Raw genomic sequence first — 17,562 nt, forward strand, 5'->3', positions numbered from 1 at the left:
AGGAGAGAGGGAGCTGTGCCATCAGGGGCGGGGCAGAGTTTGCTGACTTCCGGAAGCAATATGGGGGGAGCAACTAAGCTAGAGAGGGATCTAGCGGGGGCGGTAACTGGGTTGCTGCTGCTAAGGGGAAGGGGGAGCTGTTGCGGGATGGGATGGGAGGGATGGGAGGGCGCCGTCGGGGGGATAAGCGGGTGCGTGGGAACCGGGTGAGGAGCTGGTCTAAAAAAGGGGATGGCTAGTCGACGAGGGGGGGGGGGGGTAAAGAGCCCCCCAACCCGGTTGATCACGTGGAATGTGAGAGGGTTGAATGGGCCGATTAAGAGGGCAAGGGTACTTGCGCACCTAAAGAAGCTAAAGGCAGACGTGGTCATGCTTCAGGAGACGCACCTGAAACTGGCGGATCAGGTCAGATTAAGAAAAGGATGGGTGGGACAGGTATTCCACTCGGGCCTGGATGCGAAAAATAGAGGGGTGGCAATACTGGTGGGGAAACGGGTATTGTTTGAGGCGAAGACCATAGTGGCGGATAGTGGGGGTAGATACGTGATGGTGAGTGGCAGATTGCAAGCTGAGGCGGTGGTGCTGGTGAATGTATATGCCCCGAACTGGGATGACGTGAACTTTATGAAGCGTATGTTGGGGCACATCCCGGACCTGGAGATGGGAAAGTTGGTAATGGGGGGGGGGGGGGGGGGGGGACTTCAACACGGTGCTGGACCCAGGGCTGGACCGGTCCAGATCTAGGACCAGGAGGAGGCCGGCAGCGGCCAAGGTGCTTAAAGGCTTTATGGAGCAGATGGGAGGAGTGGATCCCTGGAGATTTACTAGGCCAAGGAGTAAAGAGTTTTCCTTCTTCTCCCATGTCCACAAAGTGTACTCCCGGATAGACTTCTTTGTCCTGGGAAGGGCGCTGATCCCGAAGGTGGCAGGAACGGAGTATTCGGCTATAGCCATTTCAGATCATGCCCCACATTGGGTAGATCTGGAAGTAGGAGAGGAAAAGGAACAGCGCCCACTCTGGAGATTAGATATGGGACTGTTGGCGGACGAGGGGGTATGTGTAAGGGTGAGGGGATGTATTGAAAGGTACCTAGAGATTAATGATGACGGAGGGGTCCAGATGGGAGTGGTCTGGGAGGCGCTGAAGGCGGTGGTTAGAGGGGAGCTGATCTCCATAAGGGGAGACAAGAGGGTAAAGAAAGGGAGAGATTGTTGAGGGAGATTTTGAGGGGTGGATAGGCAATATGCGGAGGCTCCAGATGAAGGGCTATACAGGGAAAGACGGAGATTGCACACGGACTTTGACTTGTTGACCACGGTTAAGGCGGAGGCACAATGGAGGAAGGCACAGGGAGTGCAGTATGAATATGGAGAGAAGGCGAGCTGGCTGCTGGCCCAACAACTTAGGAAGAGGGGGGCGGCAAGAGAGATCGGAGGGGTTTAGAGACGAGGAGGGAAAGATGGAATGGGGAGCGGAGAGGGTGAACGGGGTGTTTAAGGTATTTTACGAGAGGCTATATAAGGCTCAACCCCCGGAAGGGAAAGAGGGAATGATGCGTTTCCTAGACCAGCTGGAGTTCCCGAAGGTTGAGGAACAGGAGATGACAGGACTGGGAGCGCAGATTGAGGTGGTAAAAGGAATTGGGAACATGCAGGCAGGGAAGGCCCCGGGACCGGATGGGTTCCCGATGGAGTTCTATAGGAAATACGTGGACCTGCTGGCCCCACTTCTGACAAGAACCTTTAATGAGGCTAGGGAAAGGGGGACACTACCCCCGACGATGTCGGAGGCGACGATATCGCTGATCCTGAAAAGAGACAAAGACCCGCTGCAGTGCAGGTCATACAGGCCTATTTCCCTCTTGAACGTAGATGCCAAGCTTTTGGCCAAGGTGATGGCGACGAGGATAGAGGACTGTGTCCCTGGGGTGGTGTATGGTGATCAAACGGGGTTTGTTAAAGGGAGGCAATTGAATGCTAATATACGGAGGCTGCTGGGGGTGATGATGATGCCCCCACCGGAGGGGGAGGCTGAGATAGTGGTGGCGATGGATGCAGAGAAAGCATTTGATAGAGTGGATGTCCCCTGTCCCAGTTACTGTTTGCGTTGGCAATTGAGCCACTGGCCATAGCGCTGAGTGGTTCTAGGAAGTGGAGGGGGGTAATTAGAGGAGGAGAGGAGCATCGGGTGTCATTATACGCGGATGATTTGTTGTTGTATGTCGCGGACCCAGTGGAGGGGATGCCTGAGATAATGCAGACACTCAGGGAGTTTGGAGAATTTTCAGGATATAAATTGAATATGGGGAAGAGTGAACTGTTTGTGATGCACCCCGGGGAACAGGGCAGGGGAATAGATACCGTTGAGGAGGGTAACAAGGGATTTCCGGTATTTAGGGATCCAGGTGGCCAGGAACTGGGGAACCTTGCATAAGCTTAGCTTGGCACGACTGGTAGAGCAGATGGAAGAGAACTTTAGGAGGTGGGACATGGCGCCCCCGTCATTGGCGGGCAGGGTGCAGGCGGTTAAAATGGTGGTCCTTCCGAGGTTTCTTTTTGTGTTCCAGTGCCTCCCTGTACTGATTACAAAGGCCTTTTTTAAGAAGGTGGACAAGAGTATTATGAGCTGTGTGTGGGCTGGAAAGACCCCAAGAGTAAAGAGAGGGTTCCTGCAGCGCAGTAGGGACAGAGGGGGACTGGCACTGCCGAGTCTAAGTGATTATTATTGGACCGCCAACGTGTCAATGATATGTAAGTGGATGAGGGAAGGGGAAGGAGCGGCGTGGAAAAGACTGGAGATGGCGTCCTGTAGGGGAACTAGTCTAAAAGCACTGGCGACGGCACCGTTGCCGTTCTCCCCGAAAAAATACACCACAAACCCAGTGGTGGTGGCAACTCTGAAAATTCGGGGCAGTGGAGACGACATGAGGGAGTGACGGGTGCCTCAGTGTGGTCCCCGATAAGAAACAACCATAGGTTCGTCCCGGGAAGGATAGATGGGGGATTTAAATCTTGGCAGCGAGCAGGAATTGCGATATTGAAGGACTTGTTCTTAGACGGGACGCATTTCGCTAAATGCAAGCGAGGGCATTTGTGAGGCAACAGGTGAGGGGATTTCGCAGCTCCGGCGCAAGAGATCCAGGACAGAGTGATTTCGGGGGGCATGGGTGGGTGATGGTAGGGTGTCAGATATATATAGGGAAATGAGAGACGAGGGGGAGACGATGATAGAGGAGCTGAAGGGAAAATGGAGGAGGAGCTGGGGGAAGAGATTGAGGAGGGGCTGTGGGCAGATGCCCTAAGTAGGGTAAACTTTTTGTCCTCGTGTGCCAGGCTCAGCCTGATACAATTCAAGGTTCTACACAGGGCGCATATGACTGGAGCAAGGCTGAGTAGATTTTTTGGAGTGGAGGATAGGTGCGGGAGATGCGCGGGAAGCCTGGCGAACCACACCCACATGTTTTGGTCCTGTCCGGTATTGCATGGGTTCTGGATGGGTGTGGCAAAAGTGATTTCAAAGGTGGTGGGGGTCCGGGTTGAACCAGGCTGGGGGTTGGCTATATTTGGGTTGCAGATGAGCCGGGAGTGCAGGAGGCGAGAGAGGCCGATGTTTTGGCCTTTGCGTCCCTAGTAGCCCGGCGAAGGATTCTACTTATGTGGAAAGAAGCTAAGCCCCCGGGTGTGGAGGCCTGGATAAATGACATGGCAGGGTTCATAAAATTGGAGCGGATGAAGTACGCACTAAGAGGTTCGGCTCAAGGGTTCACCAGGCGGTGGCAACCGTTCCTCGACTATCTCGCAGAGCGATAAGGGAAAATAGGAAAGGTAGCAGCAGCAACCCAGAGGGGGGGGGGGGGGGATGGCTCATTTGGGTCCTCAGGGGTTTTGTGTGTGTTTATATATTAGATGTTACGAAGTTACTATTTTAGTTACTATTTCTGTTGTTTCTTATTTTGTTGTTGGCAGTTGCCGTTAGTTAGCATATTATTTATTTAAAAAACAATCAATGTATATATTATTACAAAGTTGTAAAATGGGAAATTTTTGTTTGATCGAAAAACTTTAATAAAATATATTTATTAAAAAAAGAAATGCATAATATAATCAAACAGAGCTAGCATGGATTCATGAAGGGGAAATCATGCCTGGCAATTTATTAGAATTATTTTGAGCTGCTAACTAGCAGGGTAGATGAAGGGGAACCAGTAGATGTAATACACTTGGATTTCCAAAAACGTTCAATAAGGCATCACACAAAAGGCTACTTAATAAGATAAGAGTTCATGGTGTTGAGGTTTGTATATTAGCATGGATAGAGGGTCGGCTGACTGAAAGAAGACAGAGTTGGGACAAGAGGAGCATTTTCAGGGTGGCAAACTGTAACTAGTGGAGTTCCACAGGGATCAGTGCTGGGGCCACAATTATTCACAATATATATGAATGACTTGGACGAGGGAAGTGAATGCACTATTACCAAATAGATGGGAAGGCAAGTGGTGAGGATAACACAATGTGTTTACAGAGGGATATGGACAGGTTAAGTGAGTGTGTCAAACCTTGGTAGCTGGATTGTAATGTCGGAAAATGTGAATTTATGTACTTTGGTAGAAAGAATAAAGGAGCTGAATATTATTCAAACGGAGAAAGACTGCAGAAAACTGCAGCATTGTGGGATTTAGGGGTCCTCGTGCATAAATCACAAAGCTGGCAGGCAAGTTCAGTAGGTTAAGAGGGATGTTGGCCTTTATTTTAAAGGAATGGAGCATAAAAATAGGGGAGTCCTGCTGAAGTTATAAAAGGCATTAGGTGGACCACACCTGGAATACTGTGAACAATTTTGGTCCCCTTATCTAAGGAAAGATATACTGGCATTGGAGGCAGTTCAGAGACGGTTCACTGGGTTGATCCCGGTTATGGAGAGGTTTTCTTATGAGCGGAGGTTGATAGGATTAGGCCTGTACTTATTGGAGTTTAGAAGAATGAGAGGTAACCTTATTGAGATATATAGGATTCTCAGCGAGCTTGACAGGGTAGATGCCGAGAGGAGGTTTCCTCTTGTGGTCGAGTCTAAGACCAGAGGGCATAATCTCAGGGTAAGGGGTCGCCCATTTAAAACAGAGATGGGTGATGAATCTTTGGAATTCTTTACCACAGAGAGCTGTAGAAACTGGGTCATTAAGTATGCTCAAGGCTGAGATAGACAGAATTTTAATCAATAAGGGAATCAAGGATTATGGGGATAACCCTGGAAAGTGGAGTTGAGGATAATTTCAGATTAGCCATGATCTCATTGAATGGCGGAACAGACTCGATGGGCCAAGCAAACTACTTCTGCTTCTATATCGTCTGGTTCTGAAAAAATCCTTTCTATCTTTGCTGGTTGCACGTGCCTTGTGTGGGATCTTGACGCGAACCCTTTGCCCCAACTGCAAACTTGGCAATTACCTGCATTTTATTATACATGTTGGTCATCTTCCCTTGTCGTTTCAAAAGTTGCTCTCTAGATTCTGAGAGAGTAGAATAGTTAAGAGTGGATAACTTAGTACACAGTGGTCAAACATGAGATCTGCCAGTGATGGAATAGTGTTGCTCTCAGGTATAACAGTGCAAAGTGTAGATCTTTCTTGGTCTGTCTACATTTGAGGATTAGGGATTTTACCATGCTAATCATTCATTCAGCTAGGCTATTAGGTCTAGAGTAATGAGGAGAGATGGTGTGATCGATATTACACTTCTCACACATATCCTGAAATGGAATGGCTTACCAGGGGCAGCATGTGGTGCAGTGGTTAGCACTGGGACTACGGCGCTGAGGACCCGTGTTTGAATCCGGGCTCTGCGCCACTGTCCGTGGAGTTTGCACATTCTCCCAGTGTCTGCGAGGGTTTCACCCCCACAACCCAAAGACGTGCTGGTTAGGTGGATTGGCAACGCCAAATTGTTCCTTAATTGGAAAAGAAAAATAATTGGGTACTCTAAATTTTTTAAAAACAGAAAAGGCTTACCAGTAAATTATTATCTGAAATGATCTCTCAAGACACGCCAAATAAACTGAAAATTTATTGTATCGGGGCAATAGTTTTGCTTGACATATCATCCCATTTTTCAAAAATGGGGTGCTTGGAAAGTAGTCAATGATTTTTTTTTTTTTTAAATTTAGAGCACCCAACTCATTTTTTCCAATTAAGGGGCAATTTATCATGGCCAATCCACCTACGCAACACATCTTTGGGTTGTGGGGGTGAAACCCACGCAAACACGGGGAGAATGTGCAAACTCAACATGGACAGTGACCCAGAACCGGGATCGAACCTGGGACCTCGGTGTGAGGCTGCAGGGCTAACCCACTGCACCACCATGCTGCCAAATAGTAGTCAATGATGACGATGAAGTCATTACCATGAAAGAGGCTGGACGAAATTTTGAACTAAGAATGGGTAGGAACTTCATGCAGATTCAGTGGTTCTTTGTTCTCACTTGGTACATTCTCTGACACGTCACTCAATGTCATTGCTCATACCCAGACAATGCTCTCTTTTAAGACTTCTCAACTGATCTATGCCTATGTATGAGTGATGAGATTGTTAAAGAATATCAGGTCACAAAGATTTGGGTATGATGGCCTGCCTGCCTTTAACAATGAATCCCCAGGACATGCTAGCTCGTCACAAGGCCAAAATGGACTCACATGTTCGTGAACATGCTGAATTGAAACAGGCCATTATTCAATGATGGTTTTCCACGGTTTCTAGTGTAGAATCTTTTGTAATTATGGGAGAGGGTCAGATTTTATAGATTGTTCTTGCTTCATCCCTTGTTGACAATGCAATTTAGGTAGCCTTTTTTTCCTACACTTTTTCTTCACAAAATTGGCAAATACATCATCGCAGGTAGAACCTTGTAAAGACGTACTTTCAATTGTCCATATTGCTGAACATCAAATGTTTATGACTCATCGTACTTTCCAAATAACGTTTAACTTTTTTGATACAGAATAAGCAGAATATTTACCGGGGACATTTGTGCCAGGTATTGTTCAAAATATTTTCAGAATGGTTTCCAAATTCGGAAATGTTGCCCGAAGACCATCACGGACAAATCAGCTGGTGATGCACAGGGGTTTGCATTGTTCAATCTTGCTTATAGCCCTGAATATTTGCGGTATTATTGAAGCTTTGTCCACGACTATTTTTGATGTCCAAACCTAAATTTGCAATGATTTCCAAAACAGTTATCTCCAGAAGTGTGGGATTGTAGCTGGACAAAACAAATAAATCGCTCTACAACTTCATATCACATATCTTAAAATCAATGTTAATTGGTCCACATGACTCACATCTGGTGTTGAATCAACTATTATGGAATAGTATTTGGATCTTTTACTTCATTAGTGAATTTGTTTCTGAGCCACCCTGCCATTCCAGTGATAAAGTCATTATATGTTTGGTGCGTTAAAAGGTTGGTCTTCCCTGAGCCACAATGTTGATTTTCAAATGCTCATTGAGAAGCTCATCAAGTTCACAAAGATATTAAAGGTAAGCTAAAAAAAATTACCTCTTCGAATTGACAATGATGACTCATATGTCCTCTCAGAGGTAGTCACAAAGAAGACAGCTGTTTGACTGGGGCAACAACACGTCTCAGCACTTTGCTCCAATGAACATTCCTTTTCAAACTGAGCCGATAACACAGAATCAATTGTTCCAGATAATTTACATCTTTGCACAAATGCACACATAGCTTTATTATGAGCTTTGGAAATTTCATGATCAGCAATATCTTGTAGTCCGCTGTCATTTCAGAGTCCACTTCTTGTTCAACTTTTTCAGCCAATGAGGTATCTCCAGAAATCGAGTCTAAGTTATCAGATAATTCACCCATCCTTTTGGTGGAGGAGAATGAATGTGCACTGTTCAATACTTCAAACTTTAAAAGTAAAATGGCAAACTCTGCATTTTTGCCTAGCTTTCTCCTCTTGTCTTACCTTCAATTTTCTGCATCTTTACTGCCAGATTGATAGTGTCACTTCATATTGCTAAAGAATAAAAGTGCTCATAAAGTGTCTGAAAGAACAGGATTTTGCTCAGTCAATCCCATATTTCTGTCAGGTACAAGCTCTTCAAAAATGTAGTTTATTTATGCAGCTGTGATTCGGATAATGGATTTCAAACAACACTCACTCCTCCTGCCCATTCTCCTCTCAAACTCTCCCTCCAGTGGACCCTGCAACTCCATCACAAAATCTCCCACCATGCAACCTGGCCCTCACATGCTCTCACCTCTCCCTCCCCTGAAGTGCGCAACCCAACCCTCTCACACTCCCCCCTCCTCCCACACTATCACATACTTTCCCCCACACGGTCACATACTTCACCCCCCCTCCCCCCAATCTTCCCCACCCCCCCCTCCCCCCAATCTTCCCCACCCCCCCCTCCCCCCAATCTTCCCCACCCCCCCTCCCCCCAATCTTCCCCACCCCCCCTCCCCCCAATCTTCCCCACCCCCCCTCCCCCCAATCTTCCCCACCCCCCCCTCCCCCCAATCTTCCCCACCCCCCCCTCCCCCCAATCTTCCCCACCCCCCCCCCTCCCCCTCCCCTCCCCCCTCCCCCCCAATCTTCCCCAACCCTTACAATCTCCTATTTTCATTCACTTTGCTTACCTGGGGTCACCAAGGCAGCCTGCCTCACACATTCTGTCTTCATCATGGCTGTCTCCCCCTCACATCAGGGCATTGTCACAAGCCTGATGCTAGCCAGGGGGAGTCCGCTCTGCTACCAGCACAAGCCTAGTGCTCGGCACTTTATGGCATTGCCGCGTGCCTGTTGCTGGCCTGGTTATTGGGGGGGGGGGGGGGGGGGGGGGGGGGTATGCAGTCCACTTGAGCTTGGAGGAAATCCTGGCTACCCAAGAACCCAAAAGGAAGTCTTTGACAGTAATATTGTCCAAATGGGGTACGAAATGTATTAAGCTCTTGGGACTTCTCTATGAGATGTACTGATCGATAACCATGCTTGGCATCAAGCTTCAAGAAGAATTTTGCATCATGGATTTCATGGTAGCACAGTGGTTAGCACTGTTGCTTCACAGCACCAGGGACCCGGGTTCCATTCCCGGCTTAGATCACTGTCTGTACGGAGTCCGCACGTTCTCCCAGTGTCTGTGTTGGTTTCCGCCGGGTGCTCCGGTTTCCTTCCACAAGTCCCAAAAGACATGCTTGTTAGGTGAATTGAACATTCTGAATTCTCCCTCAGTGTACCCGAACAGGTGCCGGAGTGTGGCGACTAGGAGATTTTCACAGTAAGTTCATTGCACTGTTAATGTAATCCTACTTGTGACACTAATAAAGATTATTATTATAATAACGCTTCAAATATATGACTCTTTTGTAAGGGCAATGTTTCAAAACTGAGTTTAAATGTAGTGGATCGAGGAATATTCTCAATGATCCATCTTTCTTTATGACGCACATGATCAAGCTGCACCAAGGTGGGCTCTTGTACTTTTCTAATGATTCCATCTTTTACCATTTAGTCCTGTTTCACCAGCAATTTGACTTGTGTGAATCCTGCGCTTACATAGTGGATCAATAGATGGGATTTGCAATCTCCTGGAAGTGTAATGCTGCAACTCTCTGGAAACTGTCAATATTGTCAAATTCTGGATATTTCGATGTTAGATCATGAACTGAGGTGATATTAGTAACTTCTGAGTTTGATCTGCTTTGTGATGTCTGACTGATTCAATAGATTGTTAAAGAGACCTCAACATGCTGGTACACCTGCCATCATTTTGCCATTAGTTTCCATGATGTAGAATATCTGTGACACCCAGGATGATTGATCCTACTTGCATTCCAGCACTATGGATCACTGCACGTGGAAATAATGAATCGTTGTATGCTGAAAATTTCATAGTAGTATGTTTTGCCATGGCTTTCCAGGTCTGTGGATGCATGACTTTGGAATTCGCAGAGGCACTTTCCCCTGTGCCAACACTTCTGACGGTGTGATGACAACTACATGTTGCACGAGATTTACATTCTGAAACATGTTTTGACTCCCCCTTGGTCACTATCAATCCAGCCCATGTCCTGGTCGCTTGCCTCTCTTTACTGAGTTAACCCGGTGTTGGTCTCTAACATGCTGTCCCACTCAATGAACCAACAGGCTATGTGCTGCAATCTCACAAGGGTTCCATTTGCTCACCAGCTTTTTTGTCTGAGCACTTGTTCGACACGGTGTCTCCAAAGCTTTTCTTCAGTCACCAAGCCGCATTTTCATCACTGCCCGATGCTGTAACTTTGTTGCACTCTCTTCACTCTTTGTTGAACATCTCGTATCTTCTCATACCATGTAGCATGAACTAGCGCTGTTCATCGTGCCGTAACTGTATTTAATCATGTTTTGTCCTTGCCATCATATCATGACTTCTATTAAAGAGGTCTATTAGTTCCTGCCATTACCATGCAGAATGAACCCTCACTGCACTCCATGTTGTAATCTTTAAGGCCTTGACTTACTTGCAGTACAAGACACAAGGCACCAATCATGCACAAGGGATTGGGTATACAAATTGTGAGTTCATTCAGTAAGATTAGGCACATGGGAACTGTCTTTATTGTTGCAATGCCTGGAGCACGTGGAGCTGTTGTTTTCACTTTGCTGATGCAAATCTGAACCTAAGACTGGAACACACAATACTTACATTTTTTCCCTTCTATTGATATATACAGTGACACGCTGACATCCTTAAAGGCATATGGTTGGTCCACTGATGTACTTTGTTCAGCTAGTTCCATAATTTTTAGGCCACCTCGCCAAGCTTGTTTTGGCATTTAATTCAATCCTGACGTATCTCAACTTCACTTATCCACCTTCGAGTCCTCTTCCTTCAGACCTTCACCCAACGAAAAAAATGTATTGATCGGTCTTAAAATTTCAATTAGTCCAGCATTCACAACCTTTTGAGGAGAGAATTCCAAATTTTCCCATCCCTCAACACTTCCTGATATCACTTCTGAATCCCTAGCTCTAATTTTAAGATTATTTTTGTTCTGTATTTTTCATCAGAAAAATACTCCTCTCTCTAACCCAGTGTTTTTTTTTTTAAAACTTATTTTTCTCGGGGCACATTTTTACCAACCGGCTAACCTTCACGACCTACACCGGCCGACATTCACAACACACTATTTTCTCTTACCTTTAATGCGAGACGTGAGCCTGCTTGGTTCTCACAATCTCAATCCAATCAGGTTGACAGGAGGGGAGGGCTATGCGCAAATCAGGTGCAGAGTTCAGCCAATTTCTTTGTGTCATCTTCATCTTTGTGAGGACAAAAACCCAACCTCACACATGTAGGTCATTGAGAAGGGCAAAAGCAACAAAACGCTTGTTTTATTCAGCACTGGATATTCCTCGGAGACGGAGACGCTACTCAGAATGCTGATAGCCTCATTGACTTGTGGCATGTTTTTAATGTGCTGTCACAGGTGAGGTGAAAAGCTCAGTCTCTTCATTTGGAGTCAGCTGTAAGTTAATAATAACTCTGGGGTCTCAAACTCAAAAGGATTTTTCAGCTACTGCTTCGCTCTCAAAATCTGAATCTTCTCCTCTGGAAAGTAGCGACAAAAACTGTTGATCAACACAGTCAGATGCAACTGAATAAGGCTTACCAGTCTATTGATAGTTCCTTTACTAACACTGTTTTCTTCCATGTGTCACAGCAGTGTGGGGGAACATGGAGTCGTTTTGGTTTTGTACTTGCCAAACTTTCAATGACTTTTGGAAAGCATCTATTTCTTCACAGTGTCGAAAGCAATCAGCGTCCTTCCCTTGCAATTTGAGGTTCAGTGCATTCAGAATTGAAAAGATGTCTGCAAGGTAAGGCATAGTTAACATCCAAGTTTCATCACCAAACGAATCAGCCAGTGGGGACGATTTCTCAAGGAGGAAAGTGTAAATTTGATACCTCAGTTCATCAAATCGGTCAAGCACCCAACCCGTTGACAGTCAAAGTACTTCTGTGTGGAAAATAAATTTAAGCTAGGCCCCCATATCAGCACATAGAGCCTCAAAAAGCCTGGAATTGAGTTTGCTGCGTTTATTGAAATTCACAACTTTCACAATTCCTTTCAACACAACTTCAAGGTTGGATGGAATTCCTTTTGATGCTAATGCTTCACGGTGAATAAACAAAGATTCCAAACAATGTCCTGACCAGCTGTCTCCTTAATCCTTATTTTTCCCAGTCATGTTGGCTGCCCCATCGCTTGTGATTCTTCTGCAATGAACCCAGTCGAGCCCACACTTTCCAATCAGGTCACTGTTCAACGCTTCATAAATCTCTGCGCCAGTCATGTTGGTTGGTAATGTCAGGCAGCACAGCAATATCTCAACAAATTCATTGTGCCAAACATACACATCTGTACTCTGTACTTTCATCCAGTTGTATTGAGAACTCCTGTGCTGACTTTAAATGAGAAATAAGCTGAGCTTCTAAATTCTCAGCAATTTCACACATTCGGTGGGCCATTGTGTTATCACTAAGCATTTCAGTTTTTCAGCTAAACGCTTATGTAGAACCATACGAACGATGGCTATTGCTGCAGGGGGAATTCATCTCTCTACTACAGTGTGAGGCATTTTCTATTTAGCTACCCAGTAAGCTACCATATAAGAGGCTAATTGTGCTTAGTCATTCAATGTAACATTTCTGCTAAGGACTTCAGCTGATGATTTAAGTTCTCGCCGCATCCTTTGAAAAAGATCAAGAGGTTTGTCCTCGGAGACGCCATGTTTACTCTTCAAGTGCCTTAGGCTTGCGTGGGAAAGCCGGTTGCAGCCGGCATTTTTTAAAAACGGTCATGGCTGTAGGGAGCTTCTCCCGCAATTGAGAACACTGCGCCCGATCGCTCCGCAACCCTCCCAACACCAGCCCACAACCGACCCGCACCCAGTTGCCCAGAGTTTGAAAAATCCTGCTCTAATATATTGAATTTGTTTTTTGTTCTGTATTTTTCACTGGGAAAAAACTCCTCTCTCTAACCTATTGAATTATTCCATAATTCTACACACTGCAATTAGATCACCAGTCAATCCTCTAAACCAGTGATGGGTAATCCGCGGCCCGGAGGACACATGCAGCCCATCTAGATTTTGAGTGTAGCCCACAAGACATTTTGTTGACTGTTATCCAAGCGCACGAATGCCACATTCCACTGATTTATGGCATGACTGAAGTGATATTCACAAAAAGCAAGGGCATGTGAAGTGAGGTGCACGTCGATTGCACACAAGATTGACTGCAAGAGCTGTACACTCCCTTTGCATCCGAAGTGTAAATACATCTTTTGCTTTTAGCATTTGAAGATGATAGTTCTATTAATATATATAGATGATCAAGTATTTCCTATAACTTAGGAAATATCTGGTGTGTATTCAATGTATTTAATATTATTCAAGGGGTCACGGTTAGTGAGCAAGCCGTATTTCAATTTTGTGGCCCATGGAGGTGCAGAAGGGCTGCTCATGTGGCCCACTCACTAGCCCAGGTTTCCCATCACTGCTCTAAACACACAAAAAATACAAGCCAGGTGTATGTAGCCTGTCCTCATAATTCAACCTTTTATGCCCTGGAATCATTCTGGTGAATCTGCACTGTAACCCCAACAAAGCCAACATATCCTTCCAAGAGCACTGCCCATAACAGATACAATATGCCAGACAGGATCTAAACAAGGGTCTGTTCAACTGAAGCATTACGTCACTTGTATATTCCAATCCCCTCAAGACAAAGTTAGCATTTCACTTGGTTTTTAAAAAATTACTTTTTGTATCTGTGCACTAGCTTTAGTGATTTGCACATATGGGTACTGAAATGTATCTATATTCCACATTCTCTCACCATTAAGAAAATATTCCTTCTAGTTAGGTATATGAAAATGTAGTTAATGTGCCTTGAGTTTCAGAATCCAACTTACTGATGCAATTTAGAAATAGTGGTTCAGTCTATCCCCTAAATTTGCTGTAAATTAACTGTGGTAGACTCATATGACAGTTGTTTTAACAGCATGTACATTATCAAGATACATAGTATCATTAATGTGACCAATTTATTCAAACTGTTAACTTCAGTTAACAAATTATGTTACATGAAGTATTTATGTATTTCTTTCGTATGTCCCATTATTGTAGCAAATTTGATCCACTTTAACACATTCCATAGATCCTGACTGCCATTATAAATTGTACTATTTCTAGGAACAAACTTAGCTGAAACCATGGTTTTCACAAGTTTCAGAATGTCAGATGTAGCTTGAATTTTCTGTAATAATATTTGTTGAAATAAGTTTGCATGTACAACTGTGTAACTAATATATGTAGCCCCTTGCCATACACAATTTTCCTCATTTTCCTTCCAAGTTCATTATAGACACTTACAGGCGCAGTACCAATAAATGCATATATATCCATCAGACTATTGATATGAGGAATGGGAGGGTTATGGCCAATCAAGCTGGCTACTGGTTTTCATTGTCTTGGTGGCAAAATCTTTCAGCACTATAAATAAAGACCACAACAAGCAACACTGCTTTAAAACAATTAGCAATAAATCACGATTTAAACCAGCAGGTAATTTACAAAATTATTCTGAATCACTTATATTAAGTAGGTCCATTATGCTAGACTAAAAAACAAAATGAAACAATATAACATAAACATATGTATTAGATATTTCATGCAGCTTTTCAGGCAATTATTAATCCGGGAGTCCAGATGACGAATAAAACGATCAACTCTGCAACATTGTCCCCCTTGATTGGATTACTATTCTACACTTACTTCTACTTGTAATTCTCATCATGATAGTCTTCTTCATTATGGAACAACTCGAAGAGTTTCAAGGTGAAACAACAATTTATTTGTTTTAATTTTGAATACTGTACTTATTCGCTGCTCAGGGTGTGGTCTGGTCTACAGTCATGTAGACCAAACATAGACTGGGTAACTGTTCTGTGGAATACCTTGTTCAATCGCAAACCTGAGAATACTTACTCACTCCCTCAACTGTTTTGATCAAATTTACGCATATGCATTACAAATAACCTCTGCTCGGAAACTTTTTAAATATTCTTTCATCTCACATTTGAAATCATGATAAAATAATTGTCATCAAATAGCACTGCAGAAAACTTTGGGCCAATGTTTACATCCACATAACAACTGGTGGTGTTCACGCAGCATGATGCATGTATGCTCTGAAAATACACAAGTGATGAGAATGGCTCACTGCTTCTCCTAAATCTTTCCCTTCACCGAAACAGAAATCACTGATGACAATCCCTTTTTAGCACCAATTTTAATACACATATCCAAACCTTTATAACTCTTCCTTAAGACCCATTTGTTAAGATTTATTTTTGAAAAAAAATAATCGCGTCCTTGGCAACGTAAATAAAACAAATGATTACTATAACACACACGTAATTTCCAACTGCCTTGTCTAATCCATCGCGCCGGTTTCATGCTGGGTTCTGGTAAAATGCCATGTTTGGCAGATGTGAACCATTGTCCAGTGACATTCAGTGAGAAGTGCATGTTAAAAAAAAACATATATATTTCTGATTTCTGCTTTGCAAAGAAGTATTCTCATAAACGACAGACCCTGTCTTGATATTTAAATAATAACGAGGGGAGCAACGGAAAATAAAAATGGTTGAAGCAGTTGCTTTTTTTCCTCAAGAGCTCCTTACATCCGCAGCAACCAGACTATAGGAACCAAGTATTTGAGACACACCAATAACAACAGATGATTTGTTCCGCTTTTGTACCGTGACATTTGCTCTCCTCACCTTGCACCCTGATGTAAACATCGGTAGCAGCCGCAAGTGCCGCTGCCGCCGCAGGCTGCTCCTCCTCCGGCTTCTTCCTCACCGAGCGCCGCTTCGACACACAGCCTCTGCGCTTCTCGTTCTTCCTCTTCATGACGGCCAGAGCCCGGCACCCACCCTGCTTCACATCAGCTCGGGCATGGCGCTGAGCTTCGTAAATGGCGGATCCCCATCCACAACCCGAGAAGGAGCCTCCCTCTTGCCGTCTTTTCTGCAGCAAGTCCCGGGCTCTGCCCTCCCCCGTTTTTCCTGAGTGACGTGCCGCACGGGAGGAAGGGCAAAGATAGATGAGGTGGAAGTTCAGCTGCTGCCCTTTTCTCCTGTGTTCAAACAGAACTAAAATGATCAAAACAAAAACAACGTTGCCACGATTTACTCCGTTAAAATATCGTCGACCTGGAAAATTACTACTAAAAATAAAGGCGTGACAACCTTTTATAGTGTTTTTCCCCCCAATAGTCTCTTCCGTCATCTGAAATGTGACACTATAAAGGGTGGGTGATGAATATTGATCATCCTTATTTGATGAGACAGTCAAGTTTGCATTCTAATCTTGATTGAAATGTCTCATGTTAGCTACTGAAGTTTTCAATGAAAATGTATCAGCAAAGAAAACATCAGAACTGGAGCCATAGGACATTTTGGGTATGGAAAATGTGGGTTAATGTTCTGACTTTATCTTGCTGGTATGAGCCCTAACTGATCAGGCTACAAACTGATCAGAAAACAAGGGCAACAGTGCAAGTAATTACAAACTTTGCGCTTGGTGGACAATGCTCCCAAACAAGTTCATGTTAGAAGATAGTCCCTATAGTGCCATAAGTGTATTGCAACACAGTGGAATAGAATAGAATAGAACATTACAGCGCAGTACAGGCCCTTCGGCCCTCGATGTTGCGCCGACCAGTGAAACTAATCTAAAGTCCATCTACACTATTTCATATGTTTATCCAATGACCATTTAAATGCCCTTAATGTTGGCGAGTCCACTACCGTTGCAGGCAGGGCATTCTACTCCCCTACTATGAGTAAAGAACCTACCTCTGACATCTGTCCGATATCTAGCTCCCCTCAATTTAAAGCTATGTCCCCTCGTGCTAGCCATCACCATCCAAGGAAAAAGGCTCTCACCGTCCACCCTATCTAATCCTCTGATCATCTTGTATGCCCCTATTAAATCACCTCTTAACCTTCTCTCTAACGAAAACAGCCTCAAGTCCCTCAGCCTTGCCTCATAAGTGCTTCCCTCCATACCAGGCAACATCCTGGTAAATCTCCTCTGCACCCTTTCCAATGCTTCCACATCCTTCCTATAATGCGGCGACCAGAACTGCACGCAATATTCCAAATGCGGCCGCACCAGAGTTTTGCACAGCTGCAACATGATTTCATGGCCCCAAAACTCAATAAAAGCTAACACCCCGTAAGCCTTCTTAACAACCCTATCAACCTGGGTGGCAACTTTCAGGGATCTATGTACATGGATACCGAGATCTCTCTGCTCATCCACACTACCAGGTATCTTACCATTAGCCCAATACTGCTGTTAATGTGCAGCAGCAGCTCCTTCCTGCTGGTTCCAAACTGGCCAGCTTTATTTATACAGTGAGTCTGCTATTGATTTCTCCGGCCCCCTCATTGGGGAAGCTCATACTCCCACAGGATTGTGGG

At 44.7% G+C, this 17,562-nt stretch overlaps 1 protein-coding gene across 2 annotated transcripts in view; it reads right to left on the minus strand.

The window, feature by feature from the left end:
• LOC140429570 (dual specificity protein phosphatase CDC14A-like) overlaps positions 1-16,201 on the minus strand; it is a 206,064-nt gene extending 189,863 nt beyond the window's left edge. The window contains exon 1 of one of the 2 annotated variants that reach the window (XM_072516747.1): positions 15,853-16,201. In XM_072516747.1, coding sequence (XP_072372848.1) covers positions 15,853-15,985 — 133 coding nt within the window. In that variant the 5' untranslated portion in view covers positions 15,986-16,201. The remainder of the gene's footprint in view (positions 1-15,852) is intronic. The other variant, XM_072516748.1, reaches the window with a different exon arrangement.
• Positions 16,202-17,562: the final 1,361 nt, after the last annotated feature.

This window comes from Scyliorhinus torazame, chromosome 9 (assembly GCF_047496885.1).
Source record: "Scyliorhinus torazame isolate Kashiwa2021f chromosome 9, sScyTor2.1, whole genome shotgun sequence".
Lineage (NCBI taxonomy): Eukaryota > Metazoa > Chordata > Chondrichthyes > Carcharhiniformes > Scyliorhinidae > Scyliorhinus > Scyliorhinus torazame.